The sequence below is a fragment of the Loxodonta africana genome, chromosome 10, assembly GCF_030014295.1.
Source record: "Loxodonta africana isolate mLoxAfr1 chromosome 10, mLoxAfr1.hap2, whole genome shotgun sequence".
In the NCBI taxonomy this organism is placed as follows: domain Eukaryota; kingdom Metazoa; phylum Chordata; class Mammalia; order Proboscidea; family Elephantidae; genus Loxodonta; species Loxodonta africana.
The window spans coordinates 75,240,269-75,257,853 of NC_087351.1; the positions used below are offsets into that span (position 1 = coordinate 75,240,269).

Consider the following 17,585-nt stretch of genomic DNA (forward strand, 5'->3'; position numbering starts at 1 on the left):
TTCCAGATCTACGATTAATGAGTCAATTTCATAGATTTTTAGTTTCACGCATTTTTTCACCTTATTTTCTTTGACTGCTCTGTATTTGAGTTGCCTAATGAGCTGTGAAAAGGTCCAAAAAGTGCTGGAAGGAAGAAAAGCCAGGATCCTGGATGTTTTCCAAAAGGGAAGGCCAACCTCTGAATAACTAGGAATCAACTCAATCCTCTAAGATTCTTGATACGTTCTCACTGTGTCAGAAATGTTTCTTCAAGTTGGAGAACCTGGCCAACCAATAATATAAGGCAATGGACTAGAATCCACAACATTCAATCACATGCCCTACGTGGGTGAAAATGACATCTTTCTTTCCTAGCACCCCACACTGTACTATGAGACGTTTCTGATGTTATAAGTTCATGGGTTAGAGAAGGGGAAATGGTTAAGCAATTGAGAGCTATGGCCCAATTTCTTGAATAGAGCTTTTGTTACCCTTTGTCTAGGGTCATTTATTTAGGTCAAAATCAGCAGGCTGTTCCGTCTGCCCAAATTCATACATCTTAACTCCTATGGAGTGAATGTTTGACCATGCTATTTCCCACCATGAGTTTCCTGGTAATTGTTGTTTGTAGTTATGCATTTGTCTCAGCTTTTTTTCACAGTTATCTGGAAATACGCCTTTTTGCTCAACTTGAAAGTTCTTTACTAGAAGAAAAATAAATGGGATTCTCTTTCAGTTTTCTGTATGCATTTGCAAAGACCACTGCATAAATGTAAGGAGTCCTTGTGGTGCAGTGGTTAAGACTTGGCTGCTAACTGAAAGGTTGGTAGTTTGAACCCACCAGCCACTCTGTGGCAGAAAGTTGTGGCAGTCTGCTTCCATAAAAACTTTACAGCCTTGGAAACCCCATGGGGCAGTTCTCTGTCTATAGGGTCACTACGAATCAGAATTGACTGGACGGCAATGGATTTGGTTTGGGTATAAATGCACATGGGACATCAAAGCCTGATGGTGGGCAGGGTAGGGCAGTGGGGAACCTAGAAAATCTAGCACCTGACTCCAGGCTTCTAATAACATCCACTTCCCATTCAATGGCAGACAGCTGTTTTGGCAAGCTACTCTCAGGAACTTTGGGATGGAGGCAATCCCTTATGTCAAGAGCAAGACACGCAATGAGGAAAGACTGTCCCCTGGGTGCACAAATAGGAGAATTAGTATGGCTCTTCTGAGCTAAGCCACAAGGACCTCAGTGCAACTCACACTGGGCTGCCCCTTTACCAGAAAGCCTTCCAACAGTAGGAGTACATCATTCTTTGGGCTGAAGATTGCCTACTCTAGTTCAATCATATAATTATGGCGTGTCCCCATTTATTAGGTCTTCACAGCCTAAAGGAGAGAGAGGTTTATACCCTTCTCCCCCATAATCAGGTTTTCTGAATACAATCCAGTTTAAAAAATTCAATACTGCAGGAATTTTGTCATAACTCTGCAACCTTTCTGTTTCCCTTGCCTTATTAAAAAAAAAAAAAAACTCTCTATGACCCTAGTGCCTATCCACTTGTCCCCTCCTCTGCAGCAACCCATAACTATTGTTGGCTTCCATGACTTGTTTGCCCACAGGCCTCTATTTAGTTTTGAACCCAATAAAACTGCTTCAAAGCTCTTGTAGAGTTCAATTATTCTTTTCCATTGTTCTGTTCCTTAAAAAAAAAAAAAAAAAAAAATTTTTTTTTTTTTTAGATGAGACTAATATAGGAGTTAAAATTAGAAAGTCCCATTAAAAAAGATCTTTAAACTCCATATCAAAGAAAATAAAATGGTCCAAACTTTTGACACGAGAGAAAATGATGAACATTGATAAAATATAACAAATGAGGTATAGATATTTCTGCAACTTAACTTTTACCTTAATGCTTTCCACCAGCTACTTGGAAAGCTCAGAGGTGGACAAGGTTAGTAGGAAGCATAAAGCATGGGGAAAAGGAATTACAACACATCTTAAGATTCCTTCCGGCCCTAAAATTCCATGATTTGGACCTAAAAAAGATGACTTCAAGAAATGTTGAAGGAAAGTAAACAAAAAAGATTTGAGGTTAGATCCAAGGGAGATCTTTCAGCAGTAAGGGATTGTTAAAATATTGGAATGGATAACACCCTAAATGATGAGTGTAATCTATTTCCCAGAACAGTGGTTCTGAGACTTGAGAATGCACCAGAATCACCTGAAGGGCTTGTTGAAACCCTTCTGTGGGGCTCTAACACCACAGTTTCTGATTCTGTAGGTCAAAGATGGATCTGAGAATTTGCATTTCTATCAGGTCCCCTGGTGGTGCTGCTGGTCTGGGAGTCATACTTTGAGGACCACTGTTCTAGAACCTTCTACTTAAAGTATGGCTCACCAAGCAGCAGGAGAAGCATCACCAGGAAGCTTGTTCAAAACGCAGAATCTCAAGCCCTATCCCAGACCTATTAAATCTAAAAGTTCATTTTAACAAGATCCCCAGGTGATTCATATACATATTAAAATTTGAGAAGCCCTGCTCCAGAAGTCTTTGGTGATTGAAGCATTGTCCCTAAAGTTAGGAGAATGCAGTAGTAACCATTGCCCCAGTTGGTTCCCATGGTTCTAGGACTTTGCATATAAGGCTTTCTAACAAATTTAATTTAGAAGCATTGTCCCAAAATTTCCATTCCCATATTTAGATCGAATAATCCACTCCTCCTCAGTTATATCCTAGCAAATGTTGCTCAGGTCACATGGCTAAGGAACATCTATAGCAAACTCAGAAATACTTATTTTAGATAAAGTTACTCATGAAAAAAAAGAGGTGATCTAAAATCCGATTGATTAATCCCTGAACCACAACCAAAAAATAACAAATCTTAGTATCTAGCTACAGAGTTCAGTCTTGCTGGGAATAATTAGATTTTCTTACATGAATAAACCAAGGAGCAGCACCTCTCATTATCTCTACCCTCAAAGTCAGCCCTGGACAAAATCAGTAGATCAGGTTCCCCTCCACTTTTGAAGCACCTAGTCTGCCCGGAACATGGTTGCAGCTCCCTCCAACGCTAGCCTGAGACACACACCAACCTCTTCACAATCTGGCCAAGCAGTTGCTAAAGAGAGTTTGTAATGAAGCCACATACATACACAGCCAGCACATGGCAGCTGCTATTAAACATTAACTCCCTCCCCAAACCCCTGAAACTAATTTATATTTGGACTTCAAGTGGAACCCTTTGAAGATAAAGAATCTCCAGAACTTTGGTTCATCTGTTAGGTAAAATTCCAAACATTAGATTCGGCAATGAAGTGAGGGATTTTTCTCAGGGTGCCTTTACTTGTTACCCCTCCGATCACACTCGGGAGCCAGTAGCCAAATCTGCTGAGGCCCAGCAGACTCATCCTGCACGGCACATGCCCCTAATCTCTGAAATGGATTTCCAGGGCTCACATCTTTGGCTCAGCTATAGAAAGAGCCCTAGAGCAGCCTTTTCCATGACGTACTTGCAGGCCAGTTTGTTTAGAGAGTCTCATGAGAGACCGAGTGGAGAGCAGGATGTTGGGTCAGGATGGAGCCGCAAACCCAGGTACTCACTAGCTGAGGAATGCCAAAATAGGAGAAGGGTCTTCCTCAAGTCATGGCTGGGAGCCAGCCACCTAGAGTGGAGCCAGCCACGGCACTAAGACTCTTTGCCGCCTTCTCTTAGTGGGCCCTCACCCAGCCATGTGACACAGACAAAGCCCTGCTCAGATTGTGGCCTCTCGGGCCAAACTCCAGGATGGGTATATCTCCAAGGCAACCTTGCGGAAGTGGCAGTCAGCAATATTGCCACAGCAGAATGAACGTCACCTCGTGTCAGAACCAGGTGCAGCCTGCTGGTTGACCTCACCAGCAGCCAGGTTTCTCAGCAGGATAAACCCTGGAGTTCTCTACAGACAAGCACCACAGAATTGGGGGCTGTTTGCATGTGGGCAAGCACAGGATGGTGTCTGTCACTAAGAAACCACAGCCCACCGCAGCTCAGGTGTCACCAGGGACTGTGAGAGAGTGAGTGCAGGAAGGATATCATCTGCACCTGTCACTCAGCCGGGGCTGTGTTCTACATACCCTCATCCTGCCCTGATTTTGAAGCCCCTTTTCCTCCAAGGGCCAAAGAGGCATGTGACCAGGCAGGGAGGCGAGTACAGCTGGGGTTCATTATCAGCAACTCAGGGTCAACTTGGAAGGACACAAGCCTTCCTCTTTGCAATAGGCTGGACTGACAGAGCCATCTGGAGCATGAGGTCTGGCATCAACCCTTGGAAAGTTTGCCTAAAACCTCAGAACACATGTTTTTCCTCAATGAACGAATCAAACTATCTTGTTCACATGAGTCTTAATAAGGTTTTGGAAGTGCGCGATTTGTAGGATTAGGGAAAAGCTTACACGCATGAGACGTTATCGGTAAAAGTAACCTTATTAAAACACCATCTCACGTCTCCCCAAATTATGAAATATGAAGCTGAAGGAACATTGATTTAGAGATTCAATTAGAGTTTACTGTTGTGTTTAGAAAAATGCAATTTCGGGTTCAGCCCCGGAATCCAATGAGGAAGGAGCCCTGGTGGCACAAATGACGAAGCACTAGGCTGCTAATCGAAAGGTTGGCGATTCAAACCCACCCAGTGGCTCCAGGGGAGGAAGACCTGATGATCTGTTTCCATAAAGATTACAGCCAAGAAACCCTCTGGGGCCGTCCTACTCTGTCACATGGGGTGTCTAGGACTAGAAAGCGATACAACAGCACCCAACAACAATATCCAATGAGGGCAGGGAAACAGCACCAGGAACTGCAGCTGTTGTTAACATACGGTGGACCCTGTTGCTTGACCACAAAACTACTTACTATGTTCAAGACACTGTTCAAATTACCCTCCAAATAGTAACACATTGTATTCTAATAACCTATGATACCAGTTTTTATAAAGAAATTGAAGCAGAGAGAACTTACCCAAGACTTCATGTTAGTCACAGAGCTGGGATTTGAGCCCAGAAAATTTGTTCCTATGGCCCATGTTCTTAAGCACTGCGCTGTGCTCCTGCTCTACACATGGTGCCATGTTTTCCAAACCAAGCCCGACAAGCGCAAGCACACTTATGGGAAAATATGGAAATGAGGCTGTGCTGGAAAATCTGGGATGAATGTCACTAAATCCAAGAGGACTTGGAAGCAGATTCTATTTCCAATTTAATGTGGGCATGGAAGAGGGACGGTGGGAGTACTAAATGCAATTTCCCTTCCTTCTCAAAGTGGGGACCCTGGACCAGCAGTACCAGCATCACCTGAGAACTTATTAGAAATAAAAATCCTCAGGCCTCAGCCCAGACCTGCTACTGAATCAGAATCTGCACGTTCAGTAAGATCCTCAGATGGTTCAAATGTACGTAAAGTCTGAGAAGTGCTGGTCTAAGGATTTTACTTTCTTGCCACCTGTACCATCACTATGCTGCTTTCCCAGAACAAACTTAGGGTCCAGGAGTTTGGCCCACCTGATACTAAGACTTTCCCTGGCAATTTCATTTTTTAATAATCATCCATAGTTACCCTCCAGACCACCAGATCCACCCTCAAACCAAATATTCTCCTTTATTTGCAGGGTAAAGTTGGGTCGAAAGCACTCAAAAGCCTACCTTGCCCCCACTCCCTCCCTACATGCCCGCCCCGGGCTGTGTCCACATTAGCCCTCCGAAGCCCCATCCAAATCACTTTTTTAGATTCAAACATTGTCTCTTCAAGAGGCACATAAACACCTGTCTTCGTTCCCCATTTGAAAGCGGGAAGGGGCCTCAGACACCAACTAGATCATTTATCCATTCCTCACAGCCCCTTTACATCATCTCGACACGTGGTCATCCAAAGCACATCTCATTCCAAAAATTATTTGTTACCAACTGGTACAAATTCAAATCCCCCAGCTTCCCACCACCCACCACTCAGCAGAGAGAAGCTTCCTTTTGTAGTTACAAATCCCCTGCCAAGTTTCAGAGCAGCAGCCAGTGGCATACAGGGGCTGAAAGAAGCTCCACGCCTTGGCCAGCCTAGGTGTTGGCATTCTTTAAAAGTAGATTTGCTCACTCATTAGACAGATTAAATCACTCAATCTGTCTAGACCTTAGTTTCTTTAAACTATAAAGTTGTCCAGGGTGGGGGTGGAAGGAGGGAAGAACACTAACCAAACTTCGGCTGTATCTGAATCACCTGGAGACCTTCTTAAGACTCAGGTGGTGTGGTCCCTCCCCAGAGCCTCTGACTCAGGAGGGATAGGTAGGGCCTAAGAATATGCATTGCTAGCAAAAGCCCAGGTGATGCTAATGCTGCTGGTCCAGAGGCCATACTTTCAGAAACACTGATCTCTAAGGCTTGTTCCAGCCTTAAAATTGTATTGTTCCAATTCAGTCAGATAAGTATTCTACATTAGTCCATTTTCAGATTAGCTAACAAAGAGCAACAGAAGCCTCACCTGTCTTGCTTTAGCATACATTGAATTGCTTTGTGTATTTTTTTCTTTCCCCAACTGTATTTCCAATTCTTATTCACTTTATAAGTCCATATAAACCCACTGCCGTCGAGTCAATTCCGACTCATAGCTACCCTTTAGGACAGAGTAGAACTGCCCCATAGAGTTTCCATGGAGTGCCTGGTGGATTTGAACCGCTTACCTCTTGGTTAGCAGCTGTAGCACTTAACCACTACGCCACCAGGGTTTCCAAATTCCATATAGCATCCTTAATAGAGCCAGACACTCAGTAGGCAATTAATAAATCTTTTTAAAATGGAACTGCACAGCAGGACTAAGTTTCCGCAGAAGATAGATCCAGGAAACAGAGCAGGGTAAAGTCCAGTGAGCAGTCCAATCAGCGGTCACTCAGCTGAAAGGCCTTGGCTCACCTGAAAACAAAACAAAACCCGTTGCAGCTGAGTGCATTCAAACTCATAGTGACCCTACAGAAGAGAGCAAAACTGCCCCATAGGGTTTCCAAAGCTGTAAATCTTTACAAAAGTAGACTGCCACATCTTCCGTGGAACTGCTGGTGGGTTCACGCCAACGAGTGCTTAACAACTGTGCCACCAGGGCTCCTTTGGCAAGAGGGCAGATGATCAGAAAAACAAATTTCTCTCACCTTCCCACCTGGCCAGCCCAGCCCAACAACCCATAGTCTTCCTAACTTTCCAAAATGTGAAAAAGCTTAGATCAGGAATTCCTTTGACAGTTGTTGGGTAAAGGATCAAATAAACATGAACGTTTCAGACAAGTTATTTGCTTCTACCAAAAAAAAAAAAAAAATTTTTTTTTTTTGTCCAGTTGTGGCATTTCTGTGTGGATTTTTTTCCCTTTTGTTTTGTTGGCTTTGAAGATTAACATATACAGTGTCTGCTGCCATCTGGTGGTAAATGCAAGCAGCTGCAGCTCAAAAAAATACACCAAAAACCAAACCCTTTGCTGTCCAGTCGATTCTGACTCATAGTGACCCTATAGGACGGAGTAGAGCTGCCACATAGGGTTTCCAAGGAGTGCCTGGTGGATTCAAACTGCTGACTTTACTATACCAAAAAAAAAAAAAAAAAAGCCGTTGCCATCGAATGAATTCCAACTCACAGCAATCCTATACGACAGAGTAGAACTGCCCCTCGTTTCCAAGGTTGTAAATCATTCTGGAAGCAAACAGCCATATCTTTCTCCCAGGAGCGGCTGGTGGGTTCAAATGGCTGACCTTTCAGACCTCAGCAGAGCGCTTTAACCACTGTGCCACTAAGGCTCCTTATAATCACTGCACCAGCAGAGCTCCTAATAGATCCATGGGTAAAAGCATGAGCCTATATTAAGATTTCTGAATAACTGAATTTTTGAAGAAATCATTTGTGTCTTAAAATTCTAAGCTGAAGCAAATAGTGTAGTCATCATTAAGAGACGAGCCAGACTAAATAACCCACCCTGGCTGGTATTTATAGCTCTGTAACAGGTAAAGCTGTGTTATTTACAGCCCATTACTGAACTTCTTTAAACCTTAACTTCCTCATCTACAAAATGGGGGTGTGATGGTACAGTCTTTCCAGTCCTCTTGTGAGACTGAATGACATAACGCATGTAAGTGCCTGAAACAATGCCTGGGATTTGGTAGTAAACCCTGATACACCCTCACATGGATGATGAAGATGATGAAGACAACGATGAAGATGATGATGAGGTAAAATCAGCTGTTCTCAACTCCAGGCCAACCCCAGATCAATTAAGTCAGAATTCCTAGATAGGCAGCCTCACTGTATAGAGATTCTGATTTAATTGTTCTAAGAGTAAGGGGTAAGGGTGGTTAGCAGGGCATTAGCTAAAACCAAACCCACTGCTGTCGAGTGGATTCCGACTCATAACCACCCTATAGGACAGAGTAGAACTGCCCCATAGGGTTTCCAAGGAGGAGCTGGTGGATTCCAACTGCCGGCCTTTTGGTTAGCAGCTGAACTTAGGAAGTTTTAAAAGCTCCTCGGGTGATTCTAATGAAAACCATTGCAGTCAACGATGGCTCATTCATCCGGAAAAAAAAAAAAAAACATTGCCGTCAAGTTGACTCATAGTGACCCCACAGGATGGAGTAAAACTTCCCCATAGGGTTTCCAAGGAGCAGCTGGCGAATTCAAACTGCTGGCCTTTTGGTTAGCAGCTAAATACTTAACCAACAGGGCTCCAATTCCTCAGAAAAGCCATGCATTCATTTACAGGTCATTGTAGACCAACCTCTTCCAGTCATCAAAAGTATTTATGCAATATTTGCTGTGGACAGAGCACCAGTGGGGAATGAGAAAAAGTATATATAATCAACATGGTCCCTGCTGCACAGACGACAATCCAGATGGCAGTATGAAGTGACAGGGATCAGGTGGTATTATGGACAGTTGTGGATTATAGCCCAGGGATGAGATTTCTTACCCTGTAGGCCTCACAGCTGCTCTTTTAGGGAAAGCCCCAGAAATAAAGGAGAAACCATAGGAGAGAAAGTTTGGTTCAGAGTTAGTTGTGTGAAAAGGAGAGCGTGGTGCCAAAAGACAAGCTGTCCCCCTCCCCCACTGCCACACACACACACACACACACACACACACATACATAGACATGGACACACCTGGGCTGAGATGCACCCGGTAGACCTGGCCCAGCTGCCCTGTATGACCAATGTTTACTCAGCAATGCACCCAACCCCCAATTATTTGCTTTAATAGAGATCTGGTAAATGAGCCACAATAACAGATTCTTTTCAAATTAGTATTTTTTTAGGACTCTAATTTATTCAGCATGCTCACCATTTTGCATTGCTTTTTGCTTAAGTAGCTAAAACCTTTGCTTAGATTTTAATAGCAGCAGTAGGAAAAGTTGCAGCCAGGCAGCCCGGGCCCTTATGTACTGGGTACTCTGAGTAGCTGATCAACAGATCAGTGCGTGTCCACCAGCCAGAGAGGGAAACACTTAACATTCTAAGGTAGTGCCTGCCAGTCACATGTGTCCAGATGCATGTATCCCTTTGACACAAAAACATTATTAGAGTCAACAGTAGGAAGTGCAGTTGATATTGAAAAATATCCATGATGTATTAAATGTTTAAAAACAGGTGGAACAAGAATAGGAGCTATGTAATCAATTTGTGTTTTTTAAACTATAAATGTGTATATTATATATGAAAATAAATACAAAATGTTTGGTGGGGTACTGTTCAGCAGTGTTCAGAGGATAAGCTATTAGAGATCCTGTAGGGTATGAAAACAAACTTTCATTTCTATTCTACATATTTCTGTAATGTCTGAATTTTTAGGACAAGCAAATGCGAGTCTGATATTTTTTAATGTTAGAAAGAGTAATCAAGGCCCTAATGAATGAGTTGATAAATTGTTGATAGATACACTGTCTGTAGCTATGTACATATGTATGTAATATGTGTGAACATATCAGTCCTGTTGCATGTATTCATGTAGCGTATATGCATTATATAGCGTATCTACAGATGAGTTGTGTGTAGTGTGTGTGAACATGTGTCATATGTGCCACATATGAAGATGTGTTAATTTCAGCATGTGTGTATTTTTGTAAAAATATATAAAACTTTTTATTGAAAAAGCAGATTTTACCTTGGGACCTCTTATATACAACAAAAGGTACTGCTGACATTTCTCCCAAAGTTGAGATGACCCAATGTTTTACTTTGCCTTTATCAACACCCACTAAAATACCAGACATACAGACATCTTATATAACCAGGGGCTCTGCAAACAGAGCACATTCCCGTCAGACAAGTCTTTGGGGAGAAAATAACGAATGCCCGATGCTTATCTGGCCACACTGTGGCCTTTAGGTAAACTTAGAAACAAATCCCCAAGTCTTAGCTCTAAACCCTCACCCAATATATTTCTTCAAATATTGTGGTGACTAATTGGGTAACAACTCTTTGTTTTGAATTTTAGTCGGTTTCTTCAAAATTAAGTCCAAACACAAATTTTTTTTAAATTATACAAAGAAAGGATTTCTGTGCCTCAGCCAATGGTCCACTAATCTAAATTCATATTCAATACAACACAATTCCAGTGTGATAGAAGAACTGTGATAATCCTTATGGGGGTGAACTTCATGGTACATAAATTATTTCTCCATAAAACTGTTAAAAATCATTTTTTAAAATGTTCATCTTACAAAAGACAACAGCAGTCTCCATACACAACAGATAGGCTGTTTCCTGACTGATGACTCCTTTATTTCTAGTAAAAAAAAAACATCCAGGGCACAGAAAGGATTACAGTCTCAGTGGGCGGTAGAGGAATCTTGCCTGTACCACTCCCTGGAACCACATGGGACCCAATTACCCAGGCTCCTCAAACTCTGGTCTGCTCTCCCCGCAGGAGGACTACAACCAGCTGCGACCGCTCTCCTATCCCAACACGGACGTGTTTTTGATCTGTTTCTCTGTCGTAAATCCTGCCTCTTACCACAATGTCCAGGAGGAATGGGTCCCAGAGCTGAAGGACTGCATGCCTCATGTGCCTTACGTCCTCATAGGGACCCAGGTGAAAACTTGGGGATGGCAGGGTGGGGCAGGGAAGGGGCGGAAAAGGAACCAAAAAACAAAAACCAAACCAACCCACTGCTGTCCAGTCGATTTCCGACTCATAGCGACCCAATAGGACAGAGTAGGACTGCCCCATAGAGTTTCCAAAGCGCGCCTGGTAGATGGCAAACTGCCGACCTTTTGGCTAGCAGCCGTAGCGCTTAACCACTAAGCCATCAGGAAAGACTCTTTAGAACCTCACGAACTTCAGAGTCTACCAAAGCCTATGAAAGAATGTCTCAGAGATACCAATGCCAGAGCAGCAGTTCTTAGCCTGTAATTGAAAAGACAGTAGAGTTATTTAATACGAAGCAAGGAGTTTTTATATGGCATTTTTTTAACGCTCAGCTTTGAGAAAAAAAAAAAAGTAATTTTTGAAATAGACGTCCTTCTCCAGTCCTGAGCCCCACCTCAGCCCTGTGCCAGAGGAATGGGCTGAGGGTGTCAACTGCACATATTACCTAATACTTTTTATATCTGACATGCATGGTTCTTTTGAAGTCCCAAAATAGGTGTCAATGTCAAAATGACCCCAGTGATCAGAATAGGCACATTATGACAGGAAGCCCTTAATAACACTCATGGAGAGAGAAGACAGAAATTCATTGTTCTCTATTGCCTTTAAGCTCCTCGCTTCCAGACTTTAGAAGTTACAACAGGTATACCACATAAACCTGTGACTGTAATAACTTTTAATGTGTTTTCAAAGCTAATAAATCTCCATAGTTTGAATTTCCAACAGTAAGCCAATTGCACAAATGTATTAAAGGTTGTTCCAACCTTTCATATTTTAAATGGATTTTCTTTGCTTTATTTTTAAATCCGGATTACTACCCAAAGGCATAGAAATGGCCTTATTATTATCCATTCCATACGTTGTCTCCTTCAATATTTCCCAGTTCACATTTTGGCTTGACAAAAAGAAATTTCAAAAAACATAAAGGAAAGTAAAATATTTCCCAGTGAAAATACAAAGATATATAATATATGTGTTTAGCTAGAGACTAAGTAGAAGAATTCACATTCACACATCCAGAAATTAAAATTCAGTTAATGCCTCAACTATGAAGGACAGACTTATTTGTTTGAATGAAGCCTTTTGCCTTAAATTTTAGCTGATAATGTTTGAACATATTGATGGAGCTTGGATCTCTGCTGCCAAGATATTTGATGGTACATTTAAACACCTTTGAGTCATTTGAGCCTATTTTATAACAGGTAGGCATATTTTTTTAGGCACTAAGTTGAACAATTAAGTCCATAAAAATAAATTATAAGAGCTGAGCAACACACTTATATGTGGGACCCTAAGATTTTACTGGGTGGTTAAGGGTTAATATATGAATATGGTGGTTTTTCTTTAGGACAGGAGCCTTCATGTACCCACATTCACACCATTCATGTATGCGTGGGTTCACATAGACTGTGAGATTTTAAGGCAATCAAAATATTTAAATTATCAAATCTAATCCAAATACATATGTTATCTTCAAAATAGTTCTATGTTTGAAAAGGCTAATGCTTATTCCTTAAGCAAACCCTTTGGAAACTCCTCCTTGGGACTTGCCTTCAGAGCCTACAGCCCATTTGTTGAATATTTTCATAGGTGGCAAAACGTCATCCCTTAGAGGGTGGAGATTTGATTTAGAAAAACCACATACACACACACACACACACACACACACACACACACACGCAAAGATGTATTCAGAACCAGGAAATGAACAACTGGGTACTATGATTTGGGATCAAAGTGGAATTACCTTACCACTGTTAAGGTAATAAGACTGATGATCTTGTATGACCTATAAATGGGATCTAAAAAGAAACAGGAAATTTCAAAAACATCTAAGACAGCAACAGAATCATTAAAGTTCTCAGTCTCCCAGGGTAACTGCTTTGAAGGGGGAATTATATGGTATATTTGCTTAAAAAGAAATCACTTTACGTTTCCACACACAAAATCTGCATATCTGCATGCTTCCTTTGAGGAAACTCAGTGTTAACAGGGAAAAGTCTACCATATCAGTTTAGAACATTTGGTAAGGCCTGAAAAAACAAATGAGTTTCTCACATGTATGTTTTTTGCCAGATTGATCTTCGTGATGACCCCAAAACCTTGGCTCGTTTGCTGTATATGAAAGAGAAACCTCTCACTTATGAGCACGGTGTGAAACTTGCAAAAGCGGTACAGTCGAATTTGAATTTCATTTTAAATGTGTCCTCGCTGAAAGAAGAGTTTGGTGTATGACAAACAAATGCTTTGTATGGGGGAGCTACGTAGGGTTTTGCTTTAAAGTACAGCGTGTTTAGAATCTTCTCTCTGCTTTATATTATCCCCTCTGTTCTAGTAAGGCTGGAAGGGGGCCATTTGGTTAGGGATCTTGTCAACCAGCGTTGTCTGTTTTTCATAAGAAGGAAACTTGGTGAATGTAAATAGCTGAAGCTCTTATTTGATTTAGCAACCTCCAGAACAACCACTTGCCATATTTAGTATGAATAAAGGGAGTCATTAGATGTGTATTTGTAAATCTCACTGCTTATCATGGGTATAACTCATTTAAATGACCCCATAAGAGGCATTTTGTTATTTTCTTGGGAGAAACTTAGATTAGCGTCTGGCAGTGTTGTGTTTGTTCAACATTTCTCACTGTGTTGTGAATAGCCACTTAGAAAGGCTGCATTGTGTCAGCATCTGGAAGAGTAACATAGACCGAAAAATAACTAGTTGGGGAACCCAAGTGGCTGCTTCTCAGATAGTAGCAACTTGCTCATAGCTGGCATTGTTTTCATAGAACTTTCTTCATTCTTGAGAGCTTAACATGCATAATGATTTTAGAAAGTATTCACCAGACACCAAATTTTTGTCTCCCCATTACCACCAAGATGTATACAAAAAAAAAAAGAAACCAAACCCATTGCCATCGAGTTGATTCCAATTCATGGTGACCCCATGGGACAGAGTAGAACTGCCCCATAGGGTTTCCAAGGAGCCACTGATGGATTCCAACTGCTGACCTTTTTTTCTGATTAGCAATAGAACCTTTTAAACACTGCGCCACTAGGGCTCCATAAGATGTGTACGAAATAGACACTAAAAGGGCTAGAAAAGGATGTAAGAAGAGGCTTATAACTCACATATCCGTAACCTGGGTTCGCTTCCTAGCGTTTGTTTAGTCACAGATCCATCAACCCTATGTCAGAGGTTTTAAAAATATGTTTTACCTTTTAAGTCGCTAACCCTGTAAAACACATGTCCCAGGCAAAGCTAGGAATTGCCCTTTTTAGGACTGTCAAGAATAAGATTAACTATAGTTTCTTCATTAATAAAAAATGTATGCATTTATCTTAATTAAACGTGTACCTTAATGAGTAGAGATGAATTACATTTTAGGAGTGCAGTACGTGAGAATATCCACAAATATCTGAGATTCTACCCTCTTCCTACTTCTGTTACTAGTCATGTTAATGTTACGGGTACTAGCCGTTCATGGAGTTCTTGGAATGCTAAGTACTTCTCAGACTCTATCTCATTTGATCCTCATGATAACCCTACTAAGTGGGCAGTGTTTTTTCTCATTTCATGGATGAGCTCTTGAAGTGATTAACCTGACTGATCCACACAGCTGACAATAACCAAGTCCAAAAATTCTAATCCATGTCTGTAGGCTTCACTACCTATGCACCTGACCATTGCGTAAACTGTCTCCTCTCCAAAACCAGTCGCTGTGGAGTCAACTCCGACTCATGGTGGCCTCACGTGTGTCAGAGTAGAACTGTGCTCTGTAGGGTTTTCGGTGACTGATTTTTCAGAAATAGATCACCAGTCGTTTCTCCCGAGGCGCCTCTGGGTGGACTCGAACCTCCAGCCTTTTGGTTAGCACCTGAGTACGTTAACTATTTTACCACCCAGGGACTTTGTCTTTCCAACTGTATATTTTCCTCCAGTAAAATGGGTATGTGTCTATAGGTTCTTCTACCACCTCAAACATTCAGCCTCAAATTTTCTCATTAAGGTACACGAATATATAGCTCCATAAGTAATTGTATGCGATACCCAGCTATACATTTTTCACAGCCAGGAGGTCCCACTGGCTCTTGGCAGGTACTTGATTTCTGTATCCCTTGCTTCTCTCTCCCACCTCCCGCCACCATTCCGTCAATATCCTAGCCTTACTTCTGCATTTGGGAAGTTGTTTTTTCCCTCTTAAAAGAAGTCGTTGCAAAGCCTCCCATCTCATTTCATACTTATTTTAGGAACAATGGCTGAGTTCACCACTTTACTGCCTTTTGCCAGTTTCTCCTAGCAACTGCTTTCAGATACAGAATCATGTTTAGCTCACAAAACCCAAAGTAGAAGAAAAACTAAGCAAGATTTTAACTTGTTTCATCACAATTCATGTAATTATAGAGATGCTTTAAGTTTTTCTAGTCTCTGACTCTTCTGTCAAGTCGTTTATAATAACAACTAGCGTTTATGGAGTGTTTGCAATGCACTAGGCACGGTGCCAAGCTCTAGCTCTTAATTAATCTTCACGGCAACCCCCTGAGGTGTGTATATTATTATCTTCACTTTCCTAGAGGAAACTGAGTTTCAGACAGGTTAGAGTCACAGAGCTAGAAAGTGACAGAGCTAGAATAGGAAACCCCGCCTTCACCACCATGTTCTCCTGCCTCCCTTTTATAATCGGAAAAAGAAACCCTGAGGTTTGGGGCACCTTTATGTATTGAAGATCCTTATTTTTTTATCTTTTGCGGACATATACACAGCAAAGGATACACCATTTTAACCAGTTCAACATGTACAATTCAGTGACATTATGGTGACAGTATAACTGTTCTTGCTATCCTTTTCCAAATTTATCTATCACCATTAATGTAAGCTCACTACCCGCTAAACTTCTCATCTAGCCTTTTGAGATTCTGTTTTGTCAATTTCTGAAGGTCCCTATTTAATGCGAATATTCTCCCCATAGTTTAAATTCTTTGTAAAGTTCAGATTTTTCGTATCTGAGTCCTTTAGTTCAGTACTTTTCAATACCCAAAGCATTTTTCATCTATCATCTCTTTTTACTCTCAAGGGCCATTTACTTTATTTTTAAAGGACGTTTTCATATCATACATATTTACAATCCGTTACACTCCAAAGTCAACCACATTTACATGAATATTTTGTATCAATATAACATAAATATTCATTCACTTGTTTTCTCCTCCCTCTTCTTTTCACTAATGTGTTTTTTATCCTAGTCTACTTCTCCTGTTTTTTTACATATTTGTATATGTCCGTATTGCTACTAGATTTATTTGACAATAATTGATTGAACACCTAACGTGCAGTATCTCTAAGATTATTATCTTTGGTTCATTCTCTTTCCAAATTCCATTTGATGCAACTGAAACATGATTTTCTAAGACCAGACTTCCTAAGGTATTTCTTGGTACAACAATTTACCATTTTTCCCTTTTTAGCCTTTGGCCTTTTCCTGTCCTCCCTCCTCTCTTCTTCAGGCCTTTTGTTTTTATTGTCACTCTTTGGCTTAGCACCCATTTCCTGCTGGGTTTTTAACACACACATGTGGGATTTACGGCGCAAAATTGCCGCAAAAAATCAATGTCAGTCATGTTAATAACTACGGTTTCTAATACGTTTCTCCTGACTAAAAAAGTTGCTTTTACCCTCCTATTGTTGCACGTGGCATAAATATAGTTAAGTGCTTGACTGCTAGTCGTGAGGTTGGCAGTTCAAACCCACCCAGAAGTGCCTTCGAAGGTAGGCCTGGCGATCTGCTTCTGAAAGGCCATAGCCTTGAAAACCCTGTGGAGCAGTTCTACTCTGCACAGTAGGGTTGCCATGAGTTGGAATCAACTTGACAGCAACTAACAACAATATTTTCTGCACTGTCCATTTCCTCTTTCTCCCATGATCACTAAAAATCACTCACTTCATTGCTGGGGTCTGAGTTACAGAAAGGAGGGAGGCACACACCTGCTCTCAAGAGGCCCTGAGGCCAGGAGAGAAGTGAGCAGGCAAGCAAAAACCTTCAAGCTGAATATATACGGTACCAGACGTGTGGAAAGCGCTAAGGTAGCAGAGAGAAGGAAGGGGCTAGTCCATTCATGGAAGGAGGAATCAGAGAAAATTACTTAGAACAGTTGACATCTGTGCCAGATTTTGACGAATAAGGACAAATTTGTCAGGTTGACAAAGTTAAGGACTGTGAACTAAAACCCCAGACAGGGAGACCAGTCCATGTGAAGGTATCACTTAACATATGTATCCACATCCAGCTTCTAAAGGAAAAAAAAAAATCAAAAGATATGGTAATAGCAGGCCAGCATTTCCTTATTAACTGCAACTTTTAAAGTCTTTTAGTCAGGGTATGTGTTCTTCCGTTAGCCACAATCCCCAACACTCTATATTGTCCTTCACACAATTAGTGCATTTACATCATCTGCCCTTGAGTAGGCAATCT

The 17,585-nt window shown here is 41.4% G+C and overlaps 1 protein-coding gene and 1 long non-coding RNA gene across 3 annotated transcripts in view; one reads left to right on the forward strand and one right to left on the reverse strand.

Moving 5' to 3' along the window:
* The window catches only part of LOC111750161 (uncharacterized), a 228,258-nt gene that overhangs the window by 192,777 nt on the left and 17,896 nt on the right, over nucleotides 1–17,585 (reverse strand). The window lies entirely within an intron of this gene.
* The window catches only part of RHOJ (ras homolog family member J), a 107,757-nt gene that overhangs the window by 83,814 nt on the left and 6,358 nt on the right, over nucleotides 1–17,585 (forward strand). Inside the window, exons 3-4 of the mRNA XM_003408697.4 lie at nucleotides 10,904–11,068; nucleotides 13,202–13,297. Coding sequence (XP_003408745.1) covers nucleotides 10,904–11,068; nucleotides 13,202–13,297 — 261 coding nt within the window. The remainder of the gene's footprint in view (nucleotides 1–10,903; nucleotides 11,069–13,201; nucleotides 13,298–17,585) is intronic.